The sequence below is a fragment of the Durotheca rogersii genome, assembly GCF_024521655.1.
Source record: "Durotheca rogersii strain YMJ 92031201 chromosome Unknown GGS23scaffold_45, whole genome shotgun sequence".
Lineage (NCBI taxonomy): Eukaryota > Fungi > Ascomycota > Sordariomycetes > Xylariales > Xylariaceae > Durotheca > Durotheca rogersii.
Window position 1 is genome coordinate 43,246 of NW_026251276.1, and position 12,085 is coordinate 55,330.

Genomic DNA, 12,085 nt, shown 5'->3' on the forward strand with positions numbered 1-12,085 from the left:
CGAACAACTGCCTAACTGCCAACAACTAGCCCAGTGCCGATCAACCTAGATCACAGTTGTAGACAGCTGTAATCGGTTGATCGGCTAGCTAAAAACGGCAGCTGGGAAAAGGACTAGAAGGCAAGGATAGCAAGAAGGCTAGAAAGGCATAACAAGAGGAGTAAATATAACTGTCAGGTTATGATACCTTCAGGTCTAAGTCTAACTAATGAAAATATGAGTGCGAAACCTATATAAATATACATCTAAAAGGCTACGTGGCCTAGATCCACTACACTACTACAATATCAAGTTCTATAGCTCTATCTATTCGTTTCTTCTACCATGCCTTCGATCTCCATCTCTCCTTTCTAGTTTTATCCTTCCCAGCTACCGTTTTCAGCTGGCCGATCAACTGATAACAGCTGTTTACAACTGTAATCTAGTTCAATCGGCACTAAGCCAGTTGTTAGCAGTTGGGCAGTTCTTATACAGGTCTCTATCACAGCGTGCCCACTGCTCCTGTTTGGTACGTCATTAGAAACCTATATAATAACTACCTAACTACTAATAGCTAGCCTAGTATTAGTTTAACTAGATTATAGTTATAAATAGTAGTAATTAATTAATCGGCTAGCTAAAACGGTAGCGAAAAAAAACTAAATAAATGATATAATAATTAAACGCGTAATAAGAAAAGGAATAAATATTATAGATTCTAATATCTATAGGTTTAAGTTTAATTAATGAAAATTCGTAACATATATAAATATACATTTAAAAGACTACGTAGCCTAGTTTCACCGCACTACTATAATAGTTAAAAATGAAACTTTAATTAATATTAAGACTTAATATATAATTATCTTTTTAATATTTATAAAGGTAAAGTTAATTATTATAAGTATAGTTTCTTAAAAGTATACTTTCTTCCTTTTCTCTTTATATAGCTTTAAAATTATTAGTATACAGCTTTTATATAATTAAAAGCCCTTAATCTAAAATATTAATATAGCCTATTATAGCACATTACATAATATATTAAAAGAGTAGATAATATATATTAATATACTATTTGTTTTAAATATAATTAAAATTTCATTTTACTAATATAATATTAAATAACTAATTTATATTAATTTTATAACATTCTTAACTAAGTAAACTTCGTCTAATTTGCATATATTTAAGTTAAGCTTAATTAATAAAAGCTGATCGCCTTTTGAAACAGATTAAATATAAGGGAGAGGAAAAGGGTTGTTGCATGTGCTCGACAGATAATGTCATACCACCGAACTTATAGCTCCAAACAGTGGTTTATCCAACCACTAACTACCTCCCTCGTGGCGGTATAGATTCGTGTGGCAATAGCCCTGTAAACTGGTTCTTCATCACGTTCATGAGCGACACAATCTCCACGCGAATCCCTGCCTCATGCCCGGCCCCCGTCTCTCAGATCCTGTACTACGCCTGGCACCACGATCTCGGGCGTCTCAAGCGGCTCCTCGAGGCCCCGGGTCGTGCCAGCGTCCGGGAACCCACGACGGGCGAGACGCCGCTGCATGCCGCCATCCGCAGCTGTGCGCCAGTGAACCAGAGTGCACTGAAAGGCCGTAATGACGGGACTTCGACAGAAGGCAGCGCCGATGATTCCCGAGTAGCAGACAACGCAACGGCAGTCGTGAATGAGCTGTTTCGGAGCGGGGCAATATGGAACGATGTCGATAGCAACAACGAGACGCCCGGCTGCGTTGCCGCACGTCTCGGGCTCAGGCCTCTATATATGCTATGCGTCGCGGCCGGTGTGCGTGCCGAGTTGTTGTTCAGTCTGCTGGATGGATATGAGGAGCTCGAGTCAAACGGTAGCGAGGAGATGATGGACGGAGAGGAAGAAAAGGGTCAAGCTGGAGTTGGGGATAGCAAAGAACCCCGCGAGGTGGGACGGGAAGGGACGGAGGAGACAAATAGCACACGATACACAAACGACGCAGACGCCGCCATCCAAATAAGTGCGGCGGAGAGTATGGTTGTCGCGGTTGACCCCGGCCGCACATTTAGCCCGCCGCGACACGTTGCCGAGCCTGATGTTAATAGCGAGGACTACCTGCGCTCGAGCCTAACATATAGCGAGGGAAAGCTCGTCGACTCCTCACGAAACGGTGTTATGAGTACGTATTTGTAGATCCGCGACCTCTACGCCCCCCAAGCCCACCCGCTAACCCGCGTCTCTCGACCAGTGTCTTGGGAGACATCTATTATGCGCGCTTCCGTCGATGCGCTACTCCCGGGTCTTCCCTCCGGCCGGCGAATCCTCAATATCGGCTTCGGCATGGGCATTATCGACAGTATGTTCAGCGCGACACTGCCGTCGAAGCATCACATCATCGAGGCGCACCCCTCCGTCCTTGAGCATATCAATAGCAAGCCAGACAGCAAGTTCGGCGGGGAATGGGCGAAGAGCGGTCCCGGCGAGGGGGCGTATCAGATCCTCGCCGGCCGTTGGCAAGATGTGGTACCCAGCCTCTTGGAGCAGGGCGAGATCTACGACGCCATTTACTTCGACACTTTTGGAGAGGACTACGGCCAGCTACGCATGTTCTTCACCGAGTACGTCCCTAGCCTACTGGACGAGAAGGGTGTGTTTGGCTTCTTCAACGGCTTGGGTGCCGATCGGCAGATCTGCTACGATGTGTACACGCAAGTAGTTGGGCTGCATCTCAGCGATGCCGGTATGGATGTCGAGTGGCAGGAATTGGGCGTAGACATGACAGATCTAGAGAAGGAGGGCGAAGGGGAATGGCAGGGCGTCAAGAGACGCTATTGGACCCTGGATAGTGAGTCGATCCATGATTGATCGGACGGCCCCGGCCCGAACACGCAAGCTAACCTACAGCAGCATATAGACTTCCCATGTGTACTTTCATGGGATAGGGTTCCCACCGTGTCTTGCTCTAATCCGACAACTAGCCCTAGCCACCAAGCGCCATTCAGGCACCTAGAGGGCCCCCTCTTCGTACATCCATCTATAGGCGATACCTGCCCGTTACCTTCTGACAGACACGATGTGATCCCGGCTGCGCCTTTAGGCATCTATGCTGCTCATTTGAAATTTTCGGGATGTAGAATGCCAGCAACGTTGCCCCTTTGCACCCTCTTGAGTGTCAGGGCAGCGATTACAGCAGCGCCTACGCCACTTCCATCTTCGGCAGCCAGAACTTCTACAGGGTCTTCCTCCCTCTGATTCTTCTTGGCCGGCCAGTCCAAAATCTCTCGGAGGGCCTGTGCGCCCCTAGCCTTGAAATGAGGATACTTGTTGAAGACAGAGCCATCGGCACCAACATGGCAAGGTTGGAGGTTCTTCTTGAGGCAAATGGCAGCAACGCCACATGCGGATAGGCGAGCCGCGCGCGTCCCGATTAGCTCGGCAGCCCGGCGGATGAGTTCGAGCTCGGAGCGAGTGCAGGTCAAGTGTAACTTTTCGTGGAATAGGTCTGCGGTCTCCTGCAGGTTCTCGAAAGGGTCACTGGATGCGGTTAGCGCAATAGAGCAATGAGTCATTCACAGTTCTTCGATAACCTACTCCTCGATAGCCGAGAGGAAAGATGAATCGAGAGTATATGGCTTCCTGAGATACTTGATGTCTTGGCCCTCGAATATGTGGACGTCCTTATTGTCGTGCAAGTCAACCAGTATCAAACGGAAGATTTCGCCGAGATACAAGCCGGCGATACACTTCTCGAAGGCTTGCTGACCCGGTCGGGGTGATTCCTTGTCAATAATAATATCGTACGGCGTTCGAGGGAGAACTTTGTGCTCGTTGTCGAAGGCGCCCCACTCGCAGTTAATGGCCATCGGCAAATCAGGATCCAAGTTCATATGGGCTAGCTTAGGGATAGAGCCGCAGTTCTCCATGTATGCGGCGTTGCAGCCCGTTCCAAAGATACAGCCAACCGCCATCTTGGGATCGGTGTAGGCGGAAGCGATGAGAGTTCCAGTGGTGTCATTGATAAGGGCCGAGACCTTGATAGGAACCCCCTGGCTTCTTGTCAATATTGCACACATGCATTCTCTCTCATCCCTCCGTAGGGCTTTACCTGCTGATCCAAGGCGGCCTCTAACAGCGGCACGACATTCCTCCCCTCGACGCCATTGATGTCAAAACCCTTGGTCCATCGCTGTAGAACACCCTCATCGATATAGTTTTGGGTAGCTGGGTAGGAGAATGTAAAACCAAGGGGAATCTTCCCTTCGGCGGAGGGGATGTCCCCGTGGTGTGTTTCGATGAATTGCTTCAAGCAATCCGCTATATACTCCCAAAGCTCCTCGGACTCGCCGGTCTTCAATTCTTCAGGCATGCGGTACTTGGACTGGATGATGTCGAACTCTGACTTGTTGTCTGTCAGGGTAATCTCGCAAACACGGAGATTTGTACCACCCATATCAAGCGCTAGGTAAGTGCCTGTTTCGTATCCATCCGGGAAGTCCATAACCCAAGTCGGGTTCATGGGCTATATCATTTATAAGTTAGCTGGTGGCTGCATTGGTCTCTTGTCGAGGAAGCTTACAATGCTGCCGCCCTCCACACTCAAGCCTGCCTACGTTGTTAGTAGCTCTAATAATACCGGAAAGAAAGGCAGGTACTACTAGCCCTTTTCAAGCTCGGACACGAAATGCTTGGTGATACTCTTAAGTTTGGCAGTATCCACGGTAAACAGTTTCTCCAACTTCTCAATCTCGGCAAGGAGGTCCTTCGGTACATCGGCCATCGATCCTATGCCTTCTATGTTAGTAGGTGCGAATATTAGGCTGATAGTATTGGTTAAGAATCGGCACCATTATGTGATTCGCACAGACAACGCTGATGGTATGTAAGCGGGCATGTTGCCTGAGAGGCTGGTTGATGCCTGGGAGCCATGGCGATTGTCTGACGGGCAGGAAGCATAGGGAAAAGGGTGTGAGTGAGAAGGTTGACATGTGTCAAAACAAACTGAGGTCGGTTACCATAGGCAAGTGAGTAAGGTAGAGGTGAAGCAAGAGGACCGGCAAGGGCGTGTGAACTGCCAGGGGCTGTATTATACTTGGACTGGCACACGTAGAGGGCGGTTGCTGTGAGAGCAGGGCAACCAGCCATAACTCCGCAGCCTTTATAATCCCAACATACGCGCTCTAGACACCGTCACAAGGCGTCCATATATGCTCACGATGAGCCGGCAGACCTTTGGGTGATGGAAGGATAATTTGGAGTGTGTATTGCCCGGGTGCCTCTATAAGGAGCAAGCTGGCTTCTTCTGAAGACTCGCTTGCCGTTTGCTTGAGTCTAGCTGCCACGTAGCTTGGGTCTCATGGAAACTTCACACACAGTATAGCGACACTCGGGATAAGAAGTTGTAAGGACCAGCAGACAAGGTAAGGGAAATGACAGGGATGTCTCGGCAGGGAGCCTCTTCTGCAGTTAAGCTCAAGCATCTCAAGTGCTTAAACAGAGCTCCTGCCTGACATCGGCATGTATATGGCTGCTAAGCGGCCCTCGTAGGCCCAGAAACAGACGGGGAGCGGCATGGAAGCAAGACAAGGGCGAGGGGAGAGACAGAATTTGGCAGAATCACGTACCTTTCCGGGATGGAGGCTTCCTGGGACCAAGGCCAACCATTTTGTAGGTAGTGACTAGGTGATAAAAAACTAGGAGAATCTGGATCTGAGCGTAAGGAGGGCCCTAGTGGTAAGGGGCGAGGAACGTGAGTAGTTCAGGCTGAGGTGTTAGTCTGACCAGAATGGTGATCGGGATCGAGGGAGGGAGTTGGAAGCGCAGAGTGGCCGGGAGGCATGCGAGCTATTAAATGGCGTAGCCTCGAAGGCTGGTCTTGGGAAAAGGAGCAAATCAGAGATGCCATAAGCATCTTGAGATAAAACCTGAGGACTTACTCAGCGTAGGCAGGTCTTATAAAGGCATCAATGGCAGCAGATAAGCGCGCGTGTTAGGCAGACGTAGGCTCTGGTACAAGAGAGAGGCGCGTTGGAAGTCGAGGATAGGTGCAAAAGTCTGCAAGGCGTCGTAGTTGTAGGTACCTAACCTTTTTTTTATGTACCTACATTTGACGAGGAGGAGGGCCATGTCATTCAATGTAGAGTACGAGAAACCTGATGTATCGTGGGATAGCAAAGTACATCGCGCATACATATTACTTACATATATCGATCCGTTAAGTACAGGTATCTAGGTGGGGAAGTGCATGCTTAAGGTACTTGATGGAGAATATACCTACCTCCCTAATATGAGGGAGGGCAGTCTGGAAAGCGATGAGGGGTATTGGAGGTTGACGATAAGCGCCCCTCTATCCCTCGACCCTGATCTACTTACTCCCCGCTCTCCGCTGTCATAGTTCTAAAAACCAACACTATAGTTAGTTTAGTATTAATTTAAGCAACTCGTATTGTATATAGAAAGAAATACTTTTATTATATAGCGCTATAAGCTAGTTATATATATAAAATACGTTTAAGTATTCTGCGCTTCTTTACGTTTTTATACTACAAACTTAAAACCTCTTTAAAGGCTAAGGAAAAAAAGGTAAGTAGGAATCAACGCTTGGTTAAATTACGAAAAGGGATTAATTACTAATCGACTCTTTGTTAAACGAGGAGAAACTAACCTTGATTAAATTAAATAGAATTAGATAGGAAATATGATTAAACGCGTTAATAGATAAATAGTAATATATAGATCTCGTCGCGTATACTGTAGTTTTATTAAATGTTATTACGGTTTTAAGAGCTATTCGTTAGGTAAAAGCTATATATTAACGATTTAAAGCTAAACGAAGAGAAAAGAAGAAAAAGTACGCCTTATAAGCTGTATTTATAATAACTTACCTTATCTTCCGTAGGTACTAAGCTAATTACATATCAGGCTTTAATGTTAATTAAGGCCTTATAATAAGTATAACTTATAATATAAAGTCCCTTCCTAGAAAAAAAAAGTACGCCTTACCTTCCCTTTCTTCAGCGTTTAGCTTTAATAACTTAACCTGGTTTTTTATGCCTTAAAATACGTACCTTATTTTTAAATACTACTTCCGTTTCTCGGGATACGTTATTTGCTTTTCGGGTTACTGTCTCCGCTTCTTAAGGTATTAATGCTCCTTTAAGGTTTCTTTTTCTTTTTTTCATTTTCTGAGGTATTAATATCCCCTGGGTAAGGCTTTCTTCTCCTCTCCAAGAGTTATATTATACTCCGGGATCTCCTCTTTCTATTTTCTTATCCGGGGGTTATTTCGTATCTCCGGATATTATTTCCGCTTTCCGAAGTATTACTATTCCCCGGGGTTATTCTCCTCTTTCCTAGGGATTACACTATATCCCGAGGTTTTCTCCTTCTTTTCCGTTCCCTTTCTGAAGGCCTTAATTTACTGGGATACGCCTTTTCCGTTATCTTACTTTTACTAGGAAGCCCTCCTCCTATCCTCTTCCTAAGATACCACCAGCGCTCCGGATATTATTTAACTTTCCGGTATATTATTTTCTTAAAACCGCTCTCCGTATTCGTTTACTCGGAAATTATTCTATACCCCCGAATATTCCGTTCGTTTCATAGGTTACGTTTCTGTTTTTTAAATTATTATTTTCGTTTCCCGAGATATTATCACTTTTCGGAACTTTCTTTTTTTCTTAAAATATTACTACTTCCTAAAGGTTATCGTTCCGATCCTTTTATTAAACCGTAAAACTTTAAAGCCCTGTATACAAAATTGTATATAAACGCTTATTAAATTTAACCTAACTTCCGTAGCTATAGAATTGTCAGTTTATTTACCGCCGTTTAAAGACCTTTATTTATTTTCCGTTAACGAATCTTGTCGGATCCGTCGGAAAACGTATTCAAATACGCCGTTTTTATTTGTTTCAAAATTATCATTTATCCGTATTTATTAACAAAATCCTTCGGGTTTCGTAAAAAACGCACTAGATACGCCTTTCCGTTTATTATTAAAAGATTTAAAGTTTCTCTTACTATTTAAAAGTTGAAGACTTATCTGTATCGTTAACGAAACTACGAAGCTGCGCTAAAAAGCGTATTAAAAATACGCTATTCTTTCTATTATTAACGCTTTTAATACTTTTATCGAAATATTATTATCCTAACTAACTTTATCATTTCGTCGTTATTTTAACGTCGCTTCTTTCTTATATCACGTCTCGGGCGCTTTTAACTTTTTATTAAGCATTATATTTTAACGCTTTACTATCTTTTTAGGAAAAAAACTTTTCTATCTTCTTTAACTACCGATTTCGTTGATTATGAATATTTCTAAACGTTTCTATATCGTATCTTCTTCGAAATTACCGTTTAAATCTACGTTTTCTTAGATATTATCGATCATTTCTTCAGTTATCTTCTATCGGTTTTCTCTCATAGTTACTACTGACGCGTATATCTAAAGGTTAATACCGCTTTTATAACTATTAATTTAACTAGTTATTGTAGTGGTGCGGTGGATCTAGGCCACGTAGCCTTTTCGATATCTATTTATATGGGTCGCGCACTTATATTCTCATCAGTTAGACTTAGACCTATAGCTATCACAGTAGCCATTACGGCCTTATAGCTATTCACTCGTTTCTTGCCATGCCTTTCTAGCCATCCTCCTTGCCCTCCTTTTCTAGTCTCTCCCTTTCCCAGCTGCCGTTTTCAGCTGGCCGATCAACCGATTATAGCTATTTACAGCTGTGATCTTGGTTGATCGGCACTGGGCCAGTTGTTGGCAGTTGGGCAGTCCTTGTTTCGTGCCTCCATCACAGCGTGCCCACGCTGCTCCTGTTCATTATCTTTTTCTTAAGTATTAATATCGTTTTTTCCACTATGAATTCCGTTTGTTAAAATACTTATTTCTATCCGTCCTCTTTCGTAGATACTACCAGCGCATATATCTAAAAATCAATACCGTATTCCTAACTATTCGTTTTATTAACTACTGCTTCTTTAAGTACTATACCGCCGTTCCTATTATTAATTCTGCTCGCTTTGATATTAATTCCGTAAAACGATTAAAATAAAGTTAGTTTAGCTTTTTATTACGAGTTTAAAAGTTATATACTAAATAAAACCCGTATATAAATGATTTAAAGCTAAACGAGGAAAAAATAAGAAAAAGTACGCCTTATAAGCCGTATTTATAATAGCTACCCTTATTTTCCGTAAGTACTAGGCTAATTACGTACTATACCCTAGCGCTAATTAAGGCTTTACAATATGCATAGCCTATAATAGATGCATCTTTTTTACCCAGGCCGTACAAGCTTTTAACTAATTAAAACGCGTATACGAACTTTTAGTTAATAAAAATACAGTTTTCTCTAAATTTATAAAGCTATTTATAGAGCTATTATCACGTAGCTATATAAAGGAGCTACGTGCGAGAGCGCGCGTAGAGAGCTATCTTACGAGCAATAGGAGGAGGAGCGAAAGGAGAGAAAAAGTCATAGATCTATCTAAAAACGAGCTAGAGGAGTGGAAGCAATGGAAGCGTATATATAGAAGCTCCTGTTGCTGAGGTAAGCAATGAAGAGGCGAATCCTCTACGTGAAAACTATTTATAGAGCAATTTACAGTACTATTTTTATAAAAGTATTCACCATTATAATTAATTAGTATAATAGAGGGTTTAATGTATTAAAATATGTTAAAGCACTCTGTGCTTTTTTATGCTTTTATACCGAAAATCTAGAATCTCTCCGAAGGCTAGAGAAAAAGAGTACGTATGAATTAACGTTTAATTAAACTACAAAAGGAAATTAATTTACAATCGATTTTTAATTAAATAAAAAGAAATAAACCTCGATTAATTTGTATATAAATGAAACTAAACTATGAAAAAGAATTAGTAATTAATTTTTAAATAGCGAGAAACTAACTTTGATTAATTTATATATAAATAGAATTAAAATAAGTAGAAAATCGATGCGTTAATAAGTAAATAGTAATATATAAATCCCGCTACATATGCTGCGGTTTTATTAGATATATTCCTTTTAAGCAAGCTATTAAGGAGGAGCAGAGCGTACGCGATACTAGAGACCCGGATAGGTTTACTCGAAAGTGTACTTTATCGAAGACTATAGCTCGTACGATGGTCTAAGATGGATGAAACTAATACCGCTATACTAATCGAAAGATAAGGAATCTAATGTAGTTATCGTATCTTAGCTATATCCCTTAGTCGTAGAGATATAGTAGTCGCTAACCCGAAGGCATAAGAAGTAAGGGGAGAAAAGGGATAAAACGTAAAAGTTACTTATTCGGCTATAGCGGTACGACGAAGTAACTTAAGCGCCTATAACTAAAATAAATATATTAATCGGAGAACGACGAATTTAATGATAAAAATAAATGTTTAATTAAGGTAAAAATAATAAAGATAGTAATCTAACTAAGTAATAAATTAAATAATAAACATAGCATATCCCGTACTTACGGGAGCTATAGTTACTCTATATAGGCATAAGGCCTATCATAACGTATTACGTAATGCATTAAGAGGGCATATCTTACCGTACTACTATACTATACAAACTTTTAACTAATTAAAATACATATATAAACTTTTAGTTAATGAAAATAAAGTTTTCCTTAAATTTATAACCGTATTTACAAAGATATTTATAAAGGTATTTAACCTTGTAATTAATTAGCATGACAGTAAGCTTAACGTATTATAACTATTAAATAGGAGCAGCGTGGGCACGCTAACGGAGGCTCGAAAAAAGAACTACCCAACCGCCAACAACTGGCCCAGTGCCGATCAACCAAGATCACAGCTGTAAACAGCTGTAATCGGTTGATCGGCCAGCTGAAAACGGCAGCTGGGAAAGGGAAGACTAGAAAAAGAAGGTAACGAAGATAGCTAGAAAGGCATGATAAGAAACGAGTGAATAGCTGTAGGTCGTGATGCCTGTGATAGCTACGGGTCTAAGTCTGACTGATGAAAATATGAGTGCGCGACCCGTATAAATACACATCGAAAAGGTTACGTGGCCTAGATCCACTGCACCACTACACTATCTTGCGTATGAGATTAATATATTAACTTTTTGAAAACAATTTACTATAGCATATATATAATACTCTGTTACGTAGTAATTAAACCAGCCTATATAAGCCTACATACCGTAAAGCGTGAATGTAGACGTCTACGTTTTACGTGATAGGTATAAGCCCGGTTAGCGCTCTAAGGTACTAGTAGCTTAGTAGTTCGGTTCCCTTAATTACGCGTATACGGCGTAGTAAGCGTAGCCCCTTACGCGGTAAAGCCCCAGAGCTAGATTAGAACTAGCAGTAAGGTATCGCGCCAAGAGGTAGGGGGTTTAATTCTCCACGAGGGGCCTTAAAAAAGGCGGTCGGACGTTAGTAGTTATTAACCCACCTACTAGAGGTATTTAAAAACTAAGGGGTATATTATGTAGTAATTAAACTAGCCTATATAAGCCTACATACCGCAAAGCGTGAATGTAGGCGTTTACGTTTTACGTGACATACTCTAAAATCTAAAGTTTAACTTATAATAAAGCACTAAATATAAAACTTAAATAAAAATAAAATATAAGCTTAAGCTAATATACTTTATTATTATCCGTATTCGAAGGATAGTTATAATACGTTAAACCTCTTATTATGCTGATCAATTTACAAGGGTAATTCCCTTATAAAAATAATCTTATAAATAACCCTATAAATAACCTTATAAATAACTCTATAAATATAGAGTTATTTAAAGGATACTCTATTTTTATTAGCTAAAAGTTCGTATACGCCGTTTGAATTAATTAAAAGCTCATACGACCTGCTTAAAAGGAATGCATCTAATAAAACCACAGTATACGCGTCTATCTATTTACTTAATAACACGTTTAATTATATTTTCTACTTATTTTAACCCTATTTATATATAAATTAATAAAAGTTAATTTCTCTTCGTTTAATCCAGGTTAGTTTCTCTCTATTTAATTAATCCCTTTTCGTAGTTAAATTAAGCGTCAATTCCTGCTTACTTCTTTTTCCATAGCCTTTAGAGAGGTTTTAAGTTTTCGATACGAAAACCTAGAGAAGCGCAGA

General features: G+C 41.4%; 2 protein-coding genes across 2 annotated transcripts; one reads left to right on the forward strand and one right to left on the reverse strand.

Moving 5' to 3' along the window:
* Positions 1 to 1,378: 1,378 nt before the first annotated feature.
* Positions 1,379 to 2,833, forward strand: GGS23DRAFT_601132 (arginine N-methyltransferase 2; the record flags this gene model as incomplete). The annotated part of the gene is made up of 2 exons (XM_051519172.1): positions 1,379 to 2,147; positions 2,217 to 2,833. The coding sequence occupies 2 exons, from the start codon at positions 1,379 to 1,381 to the stop codon at positions 2,831 to 2,833; spliced, it is 1,386 nt and encodes a 461-aa protein (XP_051367436.1).
* GGS23DRAFT_588867 (hexokinase) lies at positions 2,815 to 6,268 on the reverse strand. The gene is made up of 7 exons (XM_051517575.1): positions 5,902 to 6,268; positions 5,590 to 5,839; positions 4,628 to 4,750; positions 4,545 to 4,570; positions 4,074 to 4,487; positions 3,560 to 4,014; positions 2,815 to 3,502 (listed from the first exon to the last, which is right to left on the reverse strand). Exons 2-7 carry the CDS (start codon positions 5,627 to 5,629, stop codon positions 3,079 to 3,081), a joined length of 1,482 nt encoding a protein of 493 aa, XP_051367437.1. The 5' UTR covers positions 5,630 to 5,839; positions 5,902 to 6,268; the 3' UTR covers positions 2,815 to 3,078.
* Between the last annotated feature and the right edge of the window lie 5,817 nt (positions 6,269 to 12,085).

Bases quoted from the DNA above. Each gene is read 5' to 3' on its own strand.
- GGS23DRAFT_588867 (XM_051517575.1), bottom strand. From the start codon at position 5,629: ATGGTTGGCCTTGGTCCCAGGAAGCCTCCATCCCGGAAAG. The intron at 4,488-4,544 runs GTAAGCTTCCTC...TAAATGATATAG, and splicing joins GTGTGGAGGGCGGCAGCATT to CCCATGAACCCGACTTGGGT. The intron at 4,015-4,073 runs GTAAAGCCCTAC...ACAAGAAGCCAG, and splicing joins AGGCCGCCTTGGATCAGCAG to GGGGTTCCTATCAAGGTCTC.